Below are 16,999 nucleotides of genomic sequence, written 5' to 3'. Positions count from 1 at the left end.
GGAACTTTGCGCAATCCAAGGCGGTCTGGAGACCTAATCAGACCTGGAATAAAGGTAAACAAGTCAAAAAGCCCGCTGCTGCTACCAAGACAGCACAAAGGGTCAGCCCCCGATCCGAGACCGGATCTAGTGACTCTCTTTCTTTGCTCAGGCTTGGGCAAGGGATGTACAGGATCCCTGGGCATTGGAAATTGTGGCCCAGGGGTATCAGTTGGATTTCAAAGACTTCCCCCAAGGGGAAGATTTCTTCTTTCACGATTGTCTGTAGACAACTATACCCATTGAGGACAGTTGTGCGTTTAAAGACCCTATGGATAAAAAATTGGAGGGTCTTCTAAAGAAAATTTTTGTTCACCAGGGTTTTCTCTTACAGCCTGTAGCTTGCATGGTTCCAGTAACTACTGCAGCTGCTTTTTGGTTAGACGCCCTGGAAGAGTCTCTGAAGGTTGAGACACCTTTAGATTACATATTAGACATAATTAAGGCTATTAAGCTAGCAAATTCTTTTATGATGGATGCTGCTTTCCAACTTGCAAAGTTAGCAGCGAAAAATGCAGGCTTTGCCATTGTAGCATGTAGAGCATTATGGCTAAAGTCATGGTCGGCTGACGTATCGTCTAAATCTAAGCTTTTGACTATTCCCTTCAAGGGTAAGACCCTATTCGGACCTGAACTGAAGGAAATAATCTCTGACATTACTGGAGGTAAGGGTCACACCCTACCTCAGGACAAGCCCCTCAAGATGAGGAGTAAACAAAATAATTTTTGTTCCTTTCGAAATTTTAAAGGAACATCCTCTGCTTCCCCTTCCTCCACTAAGCAGGAAGGGAACTTTGCGCAATCCAAGGCGGTCTGGAGACCTAATCAGACCTGGAATAAAGGTAAACAAGTCAAAAAGCCCGCTGCTGCTACCAAGATAGCATGAAGGGGCAGCCCCCTATCCGGGACCGGATCTAGTAGGGAGCAGACTCTCTTTATTTGCTCAGGCTTGGGCAAGAGATGTACAGGATCCCTGGGCATTGGAAATTGTGACCCAGGGGTATCAGTTGGATTTCAAAGACTTCCCCCCAAGGGGAAGATTTCATCTTTCACGATTGTCTGTAGACCAGACAAAAAGAGAGGCGTTCTTACGCTATGTAAAAGACCTCTACACCATGGGTGTAATTTGCCCAGTTCCAGATCGGGAACAAGGGCAGGAGTTCTATTCAAACCTGTTCGTGGTTCCCAAAAAAGAGGGAACCTTCAGACTGATTTTAGATCTCAAGTGTCTAAACAAGTTTCTCAGAGTCCCATCGTTCAAGATCGTTCTGCCTATGATCCAGGAGGGTCAATCATGACCACAGTGGACCTGAAGGATGCGTATCTTCACATCCCTATCCACAAGGATCACCATCAGTTCCTGCAATTTGCATTTCAGGACAAACATTATCGGTTTGTGGCCCTGCCCTTCGGGTTGGCCACGGCTCCCAGAATCTTCACAAAGATTCTAGGGTCACTTCTAGCGGTTCTCAGGCCGCGAGGCATAGCAGTGGCGCCCTATCTGGACGATATCCTGATTCAGGCATCAACATTTCATCTGTCCAAATCTCACACGGACATTGTGTTGGAAAGTGAATGTAGGAAAGAGTTCACTAGTTCCACAGACCAGAGTTCCAGAAGTCAGAAAATCAAATATTCTAAAAACTTGCAGGGCTCTGCAGTCCATTCAGCGGCCATCAGTGGCTCAGTGTATGGAAGTCATCGGACTAATGGTAGCGGCAATTGATATCATCATCATCACTTTCATCTAAGACCACTACAACTGGGCATGCTCAGTCAGTGGAATGGGGATTATGCAAATTTATCTCCTCAGATAAATCTGGATCAAGAGACCAGAGACTCTCTTCGGTGGTGGTTGTCGCAGGACAATCTGTCCCAAGAGATGTGCTTCCGCAGACCATCTTGGGTAATATTAACGATGGACGCCAGTCTTCTGGGCTGGGGTGCAGTCTGGAATTCCATGAAGGCTCAGGGTTTGTGGATTCAGACGGAGTCTCAATTACCAATCAATATTCTGGAACTGAGTGCGATATTCAACGCGCTGCTGGCGTGGCCTCAGTTGGCTTCGTCCAAATTCATAAGATTCCAGTCGGACAATATCACGACTGTGGCATATATCAATCATCAGGGGGGAACAAGGAGTTCTCTAGCGATGATAGAAGTATCATAGATAATCCAATGGGCGGAGACTCACTCTTGCCATCTGTCTGTGATCTATATCCCAGGAGTAGAGAACTGGGAAGCGGATTTTCTAAGTCGTCAGACTTTTCATCCGGGGGAGTGGGAACTCCATCCGGGAGTGTTTGCAGCCTTGATTCATCAATGGGGCACACCGGAATTGGATCTGATGGCATCTCAACAGAATGCCAAACTTCCACGTTACGGGTCCAGGTCAAGGGATCCCCAGGCTGTACTCATAGATGCTCTAGCAGAACCTTGGTCGTTCAACCTGGCTTATGTGTTTCCACCTTTTCCTCTCCTTCCTCGTGTGATTGCCAGAATCAAACAGGAGAGGGCTTCAGTAATTTTAATAGCGCCTGCGTGGCCACGCAGGACCTGGTATGCAGATCTAGTGGACATGTCGTCTCTGCCACCGTGGAGACTGCCATTGAGAAAGGACCTTCTCATTCAAGGTCCGTTCCAACATCCAAATCTAACTTCTCTGCAGCTGACTGCTTGGAGATTGAATGCTTGATTTTATCTAAACAGGGTTTCTCTGAGCCGGTCATTGATACCCTGATTCAGGCTCGCAAGCCGGTCACTAGAAAAATTTACCATAAGATATGGCATAAATATCTTTATTGGTGTGAATCCAAGGGTTACTCATGGAGTAAGATCAGGATTCCTAGGATTTTTTCTATTCTCCCAGACGGATTGGAGAAGGGATTATCAGCTAGTTCCTTGAAGGGACAGATTTCTGCTTTGTCAATTTTGCTTCACAAGCGTCTGGCAGATGTCCCAGATTTCAGGAAAGGCGGTTTAGGGGTAGGTTTAGTTAGTGTTGGTGATATGGGGGGGGTGTTAGCGGTTAATAGCTTTATTTAGTGTCCGGGAACGGAGGTTTAGAGGTTAATAGCTTTAGTTAGTGTCGGTGGTTTAGGGGTTAATAGGTTTAGTTAGTGTTGGTGATGTGGGGGCGGCGGTTTGGAGGTTAATAGGTTAATTTAGTGTTGGTGATGTGGGGGGCGGCAGTTTAGAGGTTAATAGGTTTAGTTAGTGTTGGCGATGTGGGGGGGGTGGTTTAGGGGTTAATACGTTTAATTAGTGTCGGCGATGTTGGGGAACGGCGGTTTAGATATTAATAGATTTAGTTAGTGTTGGTGATTTCAGGAAAGGCGGTTTAGGGGTAAATAGGTTTAGTTAGTGTTGGTGATATGGGGGGGGGGTTTAGGGGTTAATAGCTTTATTTAGTGTCCGGGAACGGAGGTTTAGAGGTTAATAGGTTTAGTTAGTGTCGGTGGTTTAGGGGTTAATAGGTTTAGTTAGTGTCGGCAAATTAGTTTTTCGGATCCATTCGTTATTTCGGATTCATTCTTTATTCATATTAATTATTCTATTGTAAACTTTAGAATAGAATAATGAATATGATTAACGGACAGATCCGAAATAACGAATGAATCTGAAATAAAAAATGGATACGAAATAACGATTTAACTTTACTAATTTGCTGAAACGAAATTATTTATTTGACTAATGAAAACGAAATGAAACAAATTTTTTAGCGTTGCACATGTCTATTTTTTGATATAAAAAAAAACAAAACAAAAATTCTACCTAAAAACCCCTAAGTTTCTACTCACCTAACTTGACTACGGCTCCTACATGCTCAATTCAGGCCGTGCTCCTCTTCTTTCTTTATGGCAGCGGTCCTCTTGTAGCTACATCCATGGCGGCGCTCTTCCACCCGATGCATCCTCTGTCTTCTTCCATTTTCCATCAGACCTTCTTCCATCTGATCCTTCTTCATGCGTCACCGCTGCACACTGAAGGTACCGCTTTATATAGGAGTGCCCTTGAGGTTCTATTGACTGATTTTTTAATTCTTAGTCCAATCAGCCAATAGAAAAAACTTTCATTCTATTGGCAGATTCGACTAAGAATTACAGATGGAAGAAGACAGAAGCTGTATCGTGTGTAAGAGTGCCGCCATGGATGAAGCTACAAGAGGACCGCCGCCATGAAGATGAAGAAGTCCTTCCCAGAGGACTGCCTCTATAAAGAAAGAAAAGGAGCACCGCCAGAGCTGAGCATGTAGGAGCAGGCATCAAGTTGAGTGAGTAGAAACTTTTAGGTTTAAAGTTAGTTTTTGGGGGGTGTCTTTATTTTTAGGATAGGTTTTTTTTCCCTCAGGTTTCTTTCTATTGTTATAATAAGATATTTTTTTGTTATCACAAAAGAGCTAAATCTGCTTTAGGGCAATGTCCCTTTGAGGGCAACTTTTTTTTTTTGGGGGGGGGGGGGCAAAAAAGCTAAATCACTTTAGGGCACTGCCCTACATTATGCCCTACCAAATGCGCCATTTCAGGGCAACTTTTTTTTTCTGCCCGCGCCTTCCTACCTGGTTGGTAAGAGAGTTTGGCTGTCCTCCCACAACTTGAACCTTCGTGTGCCTTCCAATAAACTGGCTTCATGTTGGTCCTTTTCGAATACTCCGACAGGTCATTCCTGTGGCCTACACTCTTGACCTTCCTCCTGCAATGCGCATCTTCAATGTTTTTCATGTCTCCCTCTTGAAACCATTGGTTTGTAATCGGTTTACCACAGTGTTGCCTCGTCCCCGTCCTATCTTTGTTGACAACCATGAGGCGTATGAGGTCAGCAGCATTATTGACTCTTGTATGTCCAGGGGCCGTGTACTGTATTTGGTTCACTGGAGGGGCTACGTTTCCCCAATAAGCCTTTTGTCCTCCCGCGGGGGAGGGGTCGCTGAGGGGAGGGTACTGTCAGGGTTTTTTCCCTGTTGTGTTTGCCATGTGCTGCTGGCAGCCATTTTACTCACCTCTCTTGCTGACTATGGTGCATTGTGGGGGATGCTGCTCATTTCCTGCACTTCCTTTTATGGCCAGACTGGTGTGCATCATCTGTGTGAGACAGGATGCACTCTCAGAATAAAGAATGAATCCGAAATAACGAATGGATCAGAAAAACTAATTTGCCGACACTAACTAAGCCTATTAACCCCTAAACCACCGACACTAACTAAACCTATTAACCTCTAAACCTCCGTTCCCGGACACTAAATAAAGCTATTAACCCCTAACCCCCCCCCCATATCACCAACACTAACTAAACCTATTTACCCCTAAACCGCCTTTCCTGAAATCACCAACACTAACTAAATCTATTAATCTCTAAACCGCCGTTCCCCAACATCGCCGACACTAATTAAACGTATTAACCCCTAAACCACCACCCCCCCACATCGCCAACACTAACTAAACCTATTAACCTCTAAACTGCCGCCCCCCACATCACCAACACTAAATTAACCTATTAACCTCCAAACCGCCGCCCCCCACATCACCAACACTAACTAAACCTATTAACCCCTAAACCACCGACACTAACTAAACCTATTAACCTCTAAACCTCCGTTCCCGGACACTAAATAAAGCTATTAACCCCTAACCCCCCCACCCCCATATCACCAACAGTAACTAAACCTACACCTAAACCGCCTTTCCTGAAATCACCAACACTAACTAAATCTATTAATCTCTAAACCGCCGTTCCCCAACATCGCCGACACTAATTAAACGTATTAACCCCTAAACCACCACCCCCACATCGCCAACACTAAATAAACCTATTAACCTCTAAACTGCCGCCCCCCCCCCACATCACCAACACTAAATTAACCTCTTAACCTCCAAACCGCCGCCCCCCACATCACCAACACTAACCAAACCTATTAACCCCTAAACCACCGACACTAACTAAACCTATTAACCTCTGAACCTCCGTTCCTGGACACTAAATAAAGCTATTAACCCCTAACCTCCCCCCCCATATCACCAACACTAACTAAACCTACCCCTAAACCGCCTTTCCTGAAATCACCAACACTAACTAAATCTATTAATCTCTAAACCGCCATTCCCCAACATCGCCGACACTAATTAAACGTATTAACCCCTAAACCACCACCCCCCACATCGCCAACACTAACTAAACCTATTAACCTCTAAACTGCCGCCCCCCACATCACCAACACTAAATTAACCTATTAACCACCTAACCGCTGCCCCCCACATCACCAACACTAAATAAACCTATTAACCTCTAAACCGCCGCCCCCCCCACATTGCCGACACTAAATAAACCCATTAGCCTCTAAACCGCCGCCCCCCACATCGCCAACACTAACTAAACCTATTAACCTCTAAACCGCTGCCCCCCCCACATCACCAAAACTAAATAAACCTATAAACCCCTAAACCACCGTCCCCCCCACATCGCAAACACTAAATAAAATAATTAACCTCAAAATCGCCATCCCCCCACATCGCAACTAGCTAAATTAATCTATTAACCCCTAAACCTAACACCCCCTAACTTTAACATAAATAAAATACACCTAAAGTAAAGTTACAATTATTAACTAAATACAAACTTACCTGTGAAATAAAAATAAAACCTAAGCTAGATACAATATCACTATTACTAACTACCTAGTTAAATTAAATACAAACTTACCTGTGAAATAAAAATAAAACATAAGCTTAAACTAAAAAAAAAACTACCATTACAAAAAATAAGAAACGAAATTATCTAAAATAATAAGTTATTCCTATTCTAATACCCCATTTAAAAAAAACAAAAAACTAATCTATAATAAACTACCAATAGCCCTTAAAATGGCCTGTTGTAGGGCATTGCCCTAAAGTTAACAGCTCTTTTGCCAATAAATTAAAGCAAATACCCCCTAACATTACAAAACCCCCACCCCCCAAAATAAAAAAAAATAACTAAAAAAAAACGAATCTACCCCTTTGCCCCTGAAAAGGGCATTTGTATGGGCATTCAGCTCTTTTACAGCCCATTAAAAATTTAAAAAGCCCTAATCGAAAAAAAAAAAAAAAAACGCCTAACACTTACCCCAAAATCAGTACTCACTGTTCCTGAAGTCTGGCGAAAGACCTCCATCCCAGCAGCGAAGCATCTTCATCCAGACGGCTCCATCTGTATCCATGCCAGGACCGGCATCTTCTATCTTCATCCCAGCTGAGGCGGAGCAGATGATGGATGGATGCATGGTGGATGCACGGAGGTCCATCAGTCCGACGTGGAGGTCCTTTTCATGCTATTGTCTGCCACACACTGAGGATTGAATGTAAGGTACCCCTTTTATATTGGGGTACCGTTGCATTCCTATTGGCTGAAAAATTCAAATCAACTAATAGGATGAGAGCTGCTTAAATCCTATTGGCTGTTCAAATCAAACTCAAGGACCAACAGAGGGAGAAGCCCCTAGTACAACTCAAAACCGAGCGGACTACAAGGCTGCAAGAGGACAAAACCCTGTAGAGTAATACTCTACCGACGGAGGAGAGGAAAGAAAGGAAAAATTCCAGACCACCTCCTACATGGATCTACCATGTAAAGCCTTAACTAGAACCGAAGTCCTATAAGGAGAAAAAGGTAGAACATAACTACCTTACCACAGACAGCTGTCTAGCACATAGAAACTGAACACCCGTAGGTCAGAAACCCTGGGAGCAGAACATGAACCTATAGAAACATCCGAGGACACCAAGAACGAAAGCCATCGATAGACAGACAGGCTAAACATCAAGCCATAATAACTAGCCAACCGAGAAGCTAGCAATCCTGTACCAGGACCTTCCTGGAAAGGGACAAAAGAAAAAAACTCAGAAAGCAGGGTGGACCAACTCCCCTCAACTATAAGAACGGGGTAAGGGAGAACGACACCCAGACCAATAAAGAAGAACCAGCTACCCGCTGAGGGAAGGTGCCATATCATCCGACCCAACTGCAAGGCCTCCCAGCCTAAGGAAGGAGTACTCCGGGATTCATGATACGTGGTCGATGCCCAAACAGACCAGTCAGATTCCCTGACCGCAACTGTCCCTTCACAGAAGCGACTAGCAAGATCCAAAAGGACAAGGAAGATTAAAAAATCCCAGCATCGACCAGGCCCAGAGATCAGATAACGATCTCCAGCCACGATTGCATAAGAAAAAGAAGTAGGAAAGAGGCACTGATACCAAGAGAGGCTAGCTCGGGTTCCAGGATACCTATCCTCATTTCCCTTCAGAAACCCGAAGGGAAGGAACACTCAGCAAAAAAACACTGAACAAAGAGGGACCCCCCCATTGAACTCCTGGAGGCAGATAAGGAAACTACCTCAGGAGGAGCCCACTGGAGAGGCGCAGTAAAACATATCCTCCCAAATAGCATAAATCAAAAAACCAGGAAGATTCCGGTAGAGAAACTCCCAGGAAAAACTTCCTCCATATGTCCGGAAGAGAGAAAGGAACTTCCCCAGTGGAAACAAGGAGATTTCCCCAGGACCGGGAAACCAAACCTGCTAGTGGATGCTGGACAGATCCAAAGTACAAGAAAATCTGGAACACAGATCAACCAAACTGCCAAGTCAAAGACAAGGAATAGTTTTAAAACCTGGCACCCGGAACCAGGAGCCAGATCAAAACCAAGAAACCTTGCGGTACAACCACAAAGTTACCCGTGCTGAAAATGAAATTGCAAAAGAGTTGATGCCATCACCTCATGGGGTCTAGAATTCTGATATCTCAGTTGAATCTCAGAGCCTGTCCACTCAGCCTCAAAGGGCTTCTAAGAAAACACCCACAAAGTGCGAAGACAAAGGTAGGACCCCAAAGAGATTAAAACTTTAACAATAGAGATTAATCCTTGTTTGAGAATATGACAGTCTCAAAAGATCCAGTCTGGATCAATATTCCACAGCTCAAGGAATATGACAAATGAACGAGCATCCTAAAAATCCTCTTACGCGACGACAAAGAGACTGCATAACAATCCCCCAGATCCCCAAGTATATAGGATCAAAAGGAGGCTACTACCAGAAAAAACGGTCCCTAAGAATCGAGACTCCTCAGCCAGATGACAGGGGACCTTCCCCAAAGACAAGGGGAAGCGAAAAATACAGCAATCCTCGAAAAAGAGAAGAGAAGCACTGCCTAAGGAGATCGGAACCAAAAAGGACAATTCAATTCACCAATAGAGGGGAAATTAATCACCCCCTATACCGGTACTGAAAATTTTCCAGAAGTCATCTGATCCCCTCCTTAAAAGCCACCAGGACTGATTTCAAAGGAACCTATCCCACCTGTGTCCAGGATTGAACCTGCAACTCCTGTTTTGCAGCCACTTACTTTATCTTTGAGCCATTGGGGGTTCTGTTCTGAAGGGAGAACCCTAGCTCCTGTCCAAAGGACCTCAGGAACTACAAATATACTGCCATGGCAGGATCCGTAATCCCAGCTAACTATGCAGGGATAAGACACTTAGATTTAGTACGAATCAAACATCGGACACCCCACCAAGATGAGTAAACTAGAACCATCCTGACATCTAGGATAGAAGGGCCTCCTATAGCTTGTAGAAACAAGAAAAACAACTTTTTAACAAGAAGTAAGCAAACTTAGTACCCAAACAGGACCAGCCTGTTGTCAAGGATACAACATGTCTGATATAAACCTCAAGAGAACAGAAAGTACTAGTACCCAACAAGGACCAGCCTGATGTCCAGGGTACGACAGAACTGTTCAAGGCCAACTGAAAGTTCTAACTCTAGTAGGGCTAGACTAAATAACCAGACAAACGATAGACAAATAAGCTCTGAGGCTTAAAACATTGTCTTTTAAACTTTTTTTTTTCTTCTAACGTCCACCGGAAGTAACATCTATCGCGACTATAAAATCGCTAGTACCAAAATCCCAGAAAAGAAAAAGTTCTCCTAAAAGGTAAAATCAACAACAGTCTCGAGCTCTAGAACAAAAGAAATAAAACACATCCTAACGGATCAAAATTAAAAAAAAACCTGTTGGTGAAGCGCCCAAAGGAATGGAAATACTAACAGGGCCAGCCTGTCAGAGACCCGATTCCTCAAGAGCTCAGAACTGGGATTAAATACACAACAAGAGACGACCAGGAGTAGAAAACCTCCACTCGTCTAGCGCAGTTCACCTTCTGATTCAGAAGACTGAGGATACGTTGACATAACTGAACAGGGATCCTACAAGGCCTCCAACACATGCCTCAGCAGTATATGCAGATGCGCCATTCTGAATCTAAAAGGAAAACTCACCTCCAGCGGGGCATCTGAAGACCCCGACCCTGAAGGCTGTACCCCTGAAGCCTCAGAGGGAACCGCTTCCCTAGAGGGAATATCTGATATATTCGAACTCTCACCTGACGCACCCAGGGTAAGAGGACACGGAGCTCTTCGCTTAGAATCAGGAAGATGTAAGTGCGCCAACGCCAAAGATATGGCCATGCGAAACTGTGCAGTAACCTCTGGTGGAAATAAACCTCCTTCTGAAGAAGGGGCAATAGTATATGGGTCAATTGCCTGTGTAGGAACAGAAGATACTAGGGAACGCATCTCACGGGACACAGAATCCTCAGAAGCGGACGGCTCAGCGGTCTCTAGCCTCTCCCCATTGGGAGAAGAGAGCACTCTATTACGGCATACTGAACATAATCGATTAGGCTGAAATACCCTGGCCTGCCCACAATCTATGCAAGTAACAGAATCTGAATCAGAGAATTCCTCCTCTGAAAAATCAGACTCCTCCATAACTTGACTGATTAAATTATGGATAAAAATAACTGGTACCTTACACCCCCATTGGCTAGGGCACTCACCACCTCCTATGACCTAGACACGTAAAGAAACAGGCCCTCTCCACCGACACTCGGTCAGTAATAGGGAAACGGAGAATGAAAACGTGACCACACCCAGTCACGAGGTGCATCATGCAGGCCAAAGGAAAAGCACGCCAGTCCACAAGAACTGCACAACTCTTTTTACGTTCCGTAAAAGCCATGAGTCCCAACATCACTACACATAAGCAGACACGCTGCGGAACGCTGACATGTTATTGAAATGCTCATGCGCTACAACTTATGCTATTTGCGCAATATAATAAGGGAAATGATTGACTGTTTGCTTTACAAAAATTGGGAATAGACAATTAGCGCCTAGATTAGTTTACCTGCTGCACTATAAACAGACCCCCTAATAAGGTCCTAAATGAATTGCAATATAAAGAGTTTGTATAGGAGCGCCAAAGGCTAAGGTAAACAACAGGTGTATTATCCCACAACACCACACATTTTTTGGGTGTACCTAAATAACACTTAAATAGCACTTCTCTCCTCAAAGTTCCAGATAGTGTCCAAAATTTGGTCCGATGAAAACCAACAGTCTAAAATCAGTAAATTTGGTCCCAAATTCTTGATCCAAATGATATCCAAAACCTATGGGATAAACAAGAAAATAAACTAAACAAAAGGGCCTATGAGATAAAGTCTATTGGTAATAGACTTACCCAAACTGCCGTGGTCCTGATAGTATATGAGCCTCACAAATCTCTTCCAAATCATCTACGCGCTTCAGCCCTTAGATAGGGCCCTATTTTAGACTGTTGGTTTTCATCGGACCAAATTTTGGACAATATCTGGAACTTTGTGGACTTTACTTTGGGGTTTCCCAAATCATAAATTCACTTATTGTGATATTCATTTATGTTATTTTGATGTTTTTTAATGTTAAAATTTTTGGGATCTTGTTAGATTTATATTTGTCTTTAGTTATTTTCTGTAGGAGTTTGAATCCTACAGATAAAGGTTATTGTTCAGATCACTTTGTTAGTCTAAAGGTGTAGGCAAAACTGGGATATTTACACTACAACTATTCTAATTACATTTGACCATTATTTTTTCTGATCATACCGGTATTTGATCTTGTTAGCATTATTTTTTTCACAATTTTTCATATCAGATCTTTTATATATATATATTTTTGGCTTTTTGTTTTTTCAATTGTTTTTTTCTCACTTTAACACGTTTAAGCTGTCACTATTTTTGAATATGAGTAAATTATATAACCAATCAACCTTTTGATCTTTCAACTTTTCAAGTTTGATCTATATTAATAATTAGATCTGCTTTGTATATAGATCCTACAATTAGATCTGCTCTGTATATAGATCCTACATGGATCGCGATATCTAGTTTCTTTTTAACTAATTTGTTTTTAAACCAATCTGTTTTTAATGTTTTTCTATATGTGAATTAAAACTTTTAAAAACTTTTAGAACATTGGCAGAGAAGTGCTATTTAAGTGTTATTTAGGTACACCCAAAAAATTTGTGGTGTTGTGGGATAATACAACTGTTGTTTACCTTAGCCTTTGACTGTTTGCTTTAAACAGATGCTCTATTTACTGTTAGCGAAGCAGCTAATTCACTATTTATATTCCGCAAATAGTTGTAGCGCATGCGCATTTCAATAACATATCAGCGTTCCGAGCACGGCAGCGTGCAGGTAGACTTTTTCATGGGGCGCATGGTGAGGCTGTGATTGGCTAGAACAGATGCCACTCAAAGAAGGATCTTCAAAAATCTTAGAGGCTGGATTCAATACGGTAACACAGCGGTAATAAAAGTGAAATAATTCAGTGTGCTGATGAATTGATTAATAAAAAAGCATATCGATATGCTAGTTAGGATAAGACCTTTAGAAATATGTGGAGCAGTTTTTCAGAATTTACCATCACTTTAATCTGCTTTAGTACATTGCCCTACCAAATGCGCTTTTCAGGGCAACAGGTTTTTTTTAGCAAAAGTTTTTTAGGATTTTTGAATAGGGCTTTTTTTTTGTTAAGGGCAAGCAAGCTAAATCACTGTAGGGCAATGCCCTGCCAAAAGACCTTCAAAGGGCAATACCCAACCAAATGTACTTTTCAAGGCAATCTTTATTTAGGATAGTTTGTTTTTTTTTAGGCCAAAAGAGCTATTATCGCTTTAAAGCAATGCCCTACCAAATGCCCTTATCAGGGCAATTTTTAGTTTAGTTTTTTCCATATAGGCTTTTTATTTTGGGTGGGTGGGGAGTTACTTTGGTTTTAGAGTATGCATTTTGATTGGGATACATCGCCAGTAGTGCAATTTATTCCAATCTCTGAAGTGCAGGTTATGTGTAGGGTTTCAGCCATGTTTAAAAAGATGGGAAGATTTTCATTTCGTTACAGTTAGTTTAAGTATATATTATATAAAGTGTTCCTATACAGAAACCGTGCCCCTTTTATTAGAATATATTTTGACAGACTGACGGACTGCGAGCCCAAACAGGCAGTTTCTAGTTGGTCTGTCAATGTTTGATTTTAAATGCTGTTCCTTCGCAGCTGTTTACCTCTTCATATTTTTCTAGTTTTAAGTTTTATAATGTATATAATAAATACATACAGTGCATATTTAGTGTGATGCTTTTATTCCTATACTTACATTACACTAATATATATATTTTACTTTAAGAAAACATAATGTATTAGGTTTCATGTGCTATGTAATAGAGTCCACAAAAAACATACATACTACCTTAATGTTGGACATAACAGTGCTCAAAAGGTAAATTAAAGTAATTTTTTTATATTTATACAAAAGATCATGCAAAGTATTTAAAATCTATAATTTTGTTAGCAAACTTCACATTGTTATGCAGTCCATGGGGCATACCCATTGAAAAGCAACTTGAATATGTTCTTGTATCCTGTGGCAATTACAATTAATTATTTTATGAGGAATTACATTTCCAGTTTAATATCTTTTTAACCCTCTTGTGTTACAAGAATACTTGTATTAATATTTTTGGTATCTCATGTTGTCCGGTCTGTAATTTACATGTGGTTATTAGGCAAAGTTTAGTGATTTGTTAAAGTAAAATAAGTTTTTAAAATAGTCTCCACAATTTTTTTAAATATAAACTTTGCATTATTTTAGCATAGAGATTTGTCCTGCAAAATAAAATTGCAAATGGAAAATTTAACTTATTTTTGTTGTTGAAGTGTAATATGTTTTCTAATTTTAGGGCCATTGTAATGATTTGCTCATCTTTCAGATTCAACCCTATTCTTTGCTTAGGTAAGTTGTTAATAAGTACATGTTTTTGCTTCCTTATATCATAAAACCTTCAGACCAGTACTTTATTACTTTTTTGCTTTGATACTTTTCAAGACTGTATAAACTTGATGAAAAGCACATACTTCTGGTGTAATACCCAATATACACCAATTCTGTAAATGTAAATGGCATAATGTGCAATGTGCTTGCTATCCAAATAAGAATGGAGAAATATCCAGTTTGTTTTAGCTCCTAGGTGAGATAACATGCAACACTCCCAGTATTGTCACCAACATGCAATGAAACTCCTTCCTGTTCTCCAGCCATAAATAGAATGGCCAGTACATTCCAATCTTATGTACATGGTATAAAATACTTTGTATAAGGCTAGATAAGGGAAAGCATATTGGGTGGGTATCAAACAGAATACTAAAGATATGGAAAAAATCAAAAATACAATTATGGAGCCATGCACAAAACTATGCCTTTTCCACTATGGGCCCGATTCTCTAAAGCATTCATGACCACCTTCCTGAAACATGAGGACTCTATATCAATATTTTCAAAAGTTTAAGTGCATATACATTTTATGGCTATAAAAACACAAATAAAAATGTGGAAAATGATATCAAATATTTGTAATTCCACTTTCCTAGGGCCATATAAGTTAGCGCAACGGGCTGACAGTTGGCAATCCCTGCTCTAAAGCTATCTGGTCAAGCAAGATTCTATATTAAGCATCATCTGTATTACTAGGCCTCCCAGGGATTGGTTAAAAGGCATTTGTTACCATAAGGAGGAGGAATCTCATTAAGGGGAATTCTCTAATGTTCTACATGTGGAAGAGAAATACTTCACAATATAGTGTTTAAAAACTGATGATTTTCATAGCAGCAAGTCTTCAAAAATCGTCCTTATGTTTGTAATTCTCCCACTCCCCAGCATATCATCAGACGCAAACCGTTATTTGAATTTTGTACTAGAGTCAATGTTAATGTAATAAAACATATTTGCTTACTAGAATTTAGAAAATCAGTTACTGTAGTCAGTTACCAGTACATAACTCACAAGACACAAATTTCACTTTTTGTTATTTATTTTTGGAAATTTTCTGTTTATGTTTTTTATTTGTATTTTTGTACTTTCATAAGATGTTGAGTCCAAAACATGATTACAGTATCAGTGCTTTCTGTAAGCAATTTGTATTCCGGGAGCATAGAATGGGAAGAGATCTTCCTAGGTCGCCAGTTCGTACTCTCTCCTACTCCCGGGAGAGTGGTCTTTCTATCTAAGAGTTTGCCCAGTAGGTTTCTAGGGGGGGTCCCAGAAACAGATTTGCTGGTCTCTTACCTAAAGTTCAAACTTCAGGCTGATTATGCCAGTTCCAGAGATTCAAGAGCAGATGATTAATGCTTTAGTGCACCCATTGTTTTTTCGTATGGCATCCTATATCCTCCATTTGTTCTTCTTCCAATAATTATAGCTCAAATCAAGTCGGACTCTACTTTAGTCCTTCTAATAGCTTTTGCTTGGCCACGCTGATCCTAGCATGCAGACTTAATTTAAATGTCAATCTCTTTTCCTGCGTTTTTTTACTCAGTTTCAGGATCTCTTGGTCAGGGTCCGCTATATTATCCTCATCTTAAATCTCAGAATTGATAACATGGAGTGTGATCTCTTAGTTTTAAAAGCACAGGGGTTTTTCTGACGCTGTCATCTATTCACTTTTACAGGCCAGAATGCCAGTAATGCAAAAAATTTACCTCAGAATATGGAGGAAATTCTTTGTGCAAATTATTTTGCTCGTTTAGTTCTTTTCTACTTCCATGGAGTATACATTTTCTTTTTTTAAAGAATTAATTTTCTTTAACTGTATCATCTACTAACTGAGTCTCTGAATTATCACCTCTCTCTTTTTACAAGGACAAAGCTGTTCTTCACACTACATATGACTTAACTAAGGTTGTTACTTTTATAATTTTTTCCAAGAAATCATTGTTACCTTCCTTGGGCCCGATTCGATATGCAGCGTCGCCCGCAAAAGCCGGCGACGCCAAATTTTGCGCGGGTTTGGTATCCTATATACGGCGTAACCTAGATGTTACGCTCGTATATTTCTGCCTTCGGCCGTAGTTTTTTGGGCCATAGGCAGGTATACCAAACTCGTGCAGTTTGGTATCCAATATACAGCGTAAGGACTTACGTGGCCAAATTGGAGAAATCTTACTCCATTTTCACCTCGCCACAAAATGCAACCTTACGCTGTCTATTGGAGCCCCGTAACTCCCTAAACTACCTGCCAAATAAAACCTAACACCTAACGCATGCGCAATGTCTATCTACCTGTCAACCGCGATCCCCCGCCGCAATCCCTAATAAAGTATTTAACCCCTAAACCGCCGCTCCCGGACCCCGCCGCCACCTACATTAAAAGTATAACCCCCTAATGTGATCCCTCTACACCGTCGCCAGCTACATTATATACCCCCTAATGTGAGCCCCTTACACCGCCGCCATCTACATTACCTACCCCCTAATGTGAGCCCCTTACACTGCCGCCATCTATATTACCTACCCCCTAATGTGAGCTCCTACCCCGCCGCCAGCTATATTAAAATTATTAACCCCTAATTTAATCCCCCTACCCCGCCGCCAGCTATATTAATTACATTAACCCCTAATTTAATCCCCCTATACCGCCGCCAGCTATATTAAATTAATTAACCCCTAATCTAGTCCCCCTATACCGCCGCCAGCTATATTAAATACATTAACCCCTAATCTAATCCCCCCTACACCGCCGCCAGCTATATTAACTATATTAACCCTTA

General features: G+C 41.5%; 1 protein-coding gene across 8 annotated transcripts in view; it reads left to right on the top strand.

The window, feature by feature from the left end:
• Positions 1 to 16,999, top strand: part of KLHDC1 (kelch domain containing 1) — a 542,525-nt gene that overhangs the window by 521,468 nt on the left and 4,058 nt on the right. For 6 of the 8 annotated variants that reach the window (XM_053697655.1, XM_053697661.1, XM_053697658.1 and 3 more), the window contains one exon: positions 14,137 to 14,189. The exons of the other annotated variants lie outside the window; for them this stretch is intronic. In XM_053697655.1, coding sequence (XP_053553630.1) covers positions 14,137 to 14,189 — 53 coding nt within the window. The remainder of the gene's footprint in view (positions 1 to 14,136; positions 14,190 to 16,999) is intronic. 8 annotated transcript variants of the gene reach the window in all.

This window comes from Bombina bombina, chromosome 1 (assembly GCF_027579735.1).
Source record: "Bombina bombina isolate aBomBom1 chromosome 1, aBomBom1.pri, whole genome shotgun sequence".
Classification (NCBI taxonomy): domain Eukaryota; kingdom Metazoa; phylum Chordata; class Amphibia; order Anura; family Bombinatoridae; genus Bombina; species Bombina bombina.
This window is presented reverse-complemented; position numbering and strand designations above follow the sequence as displayed.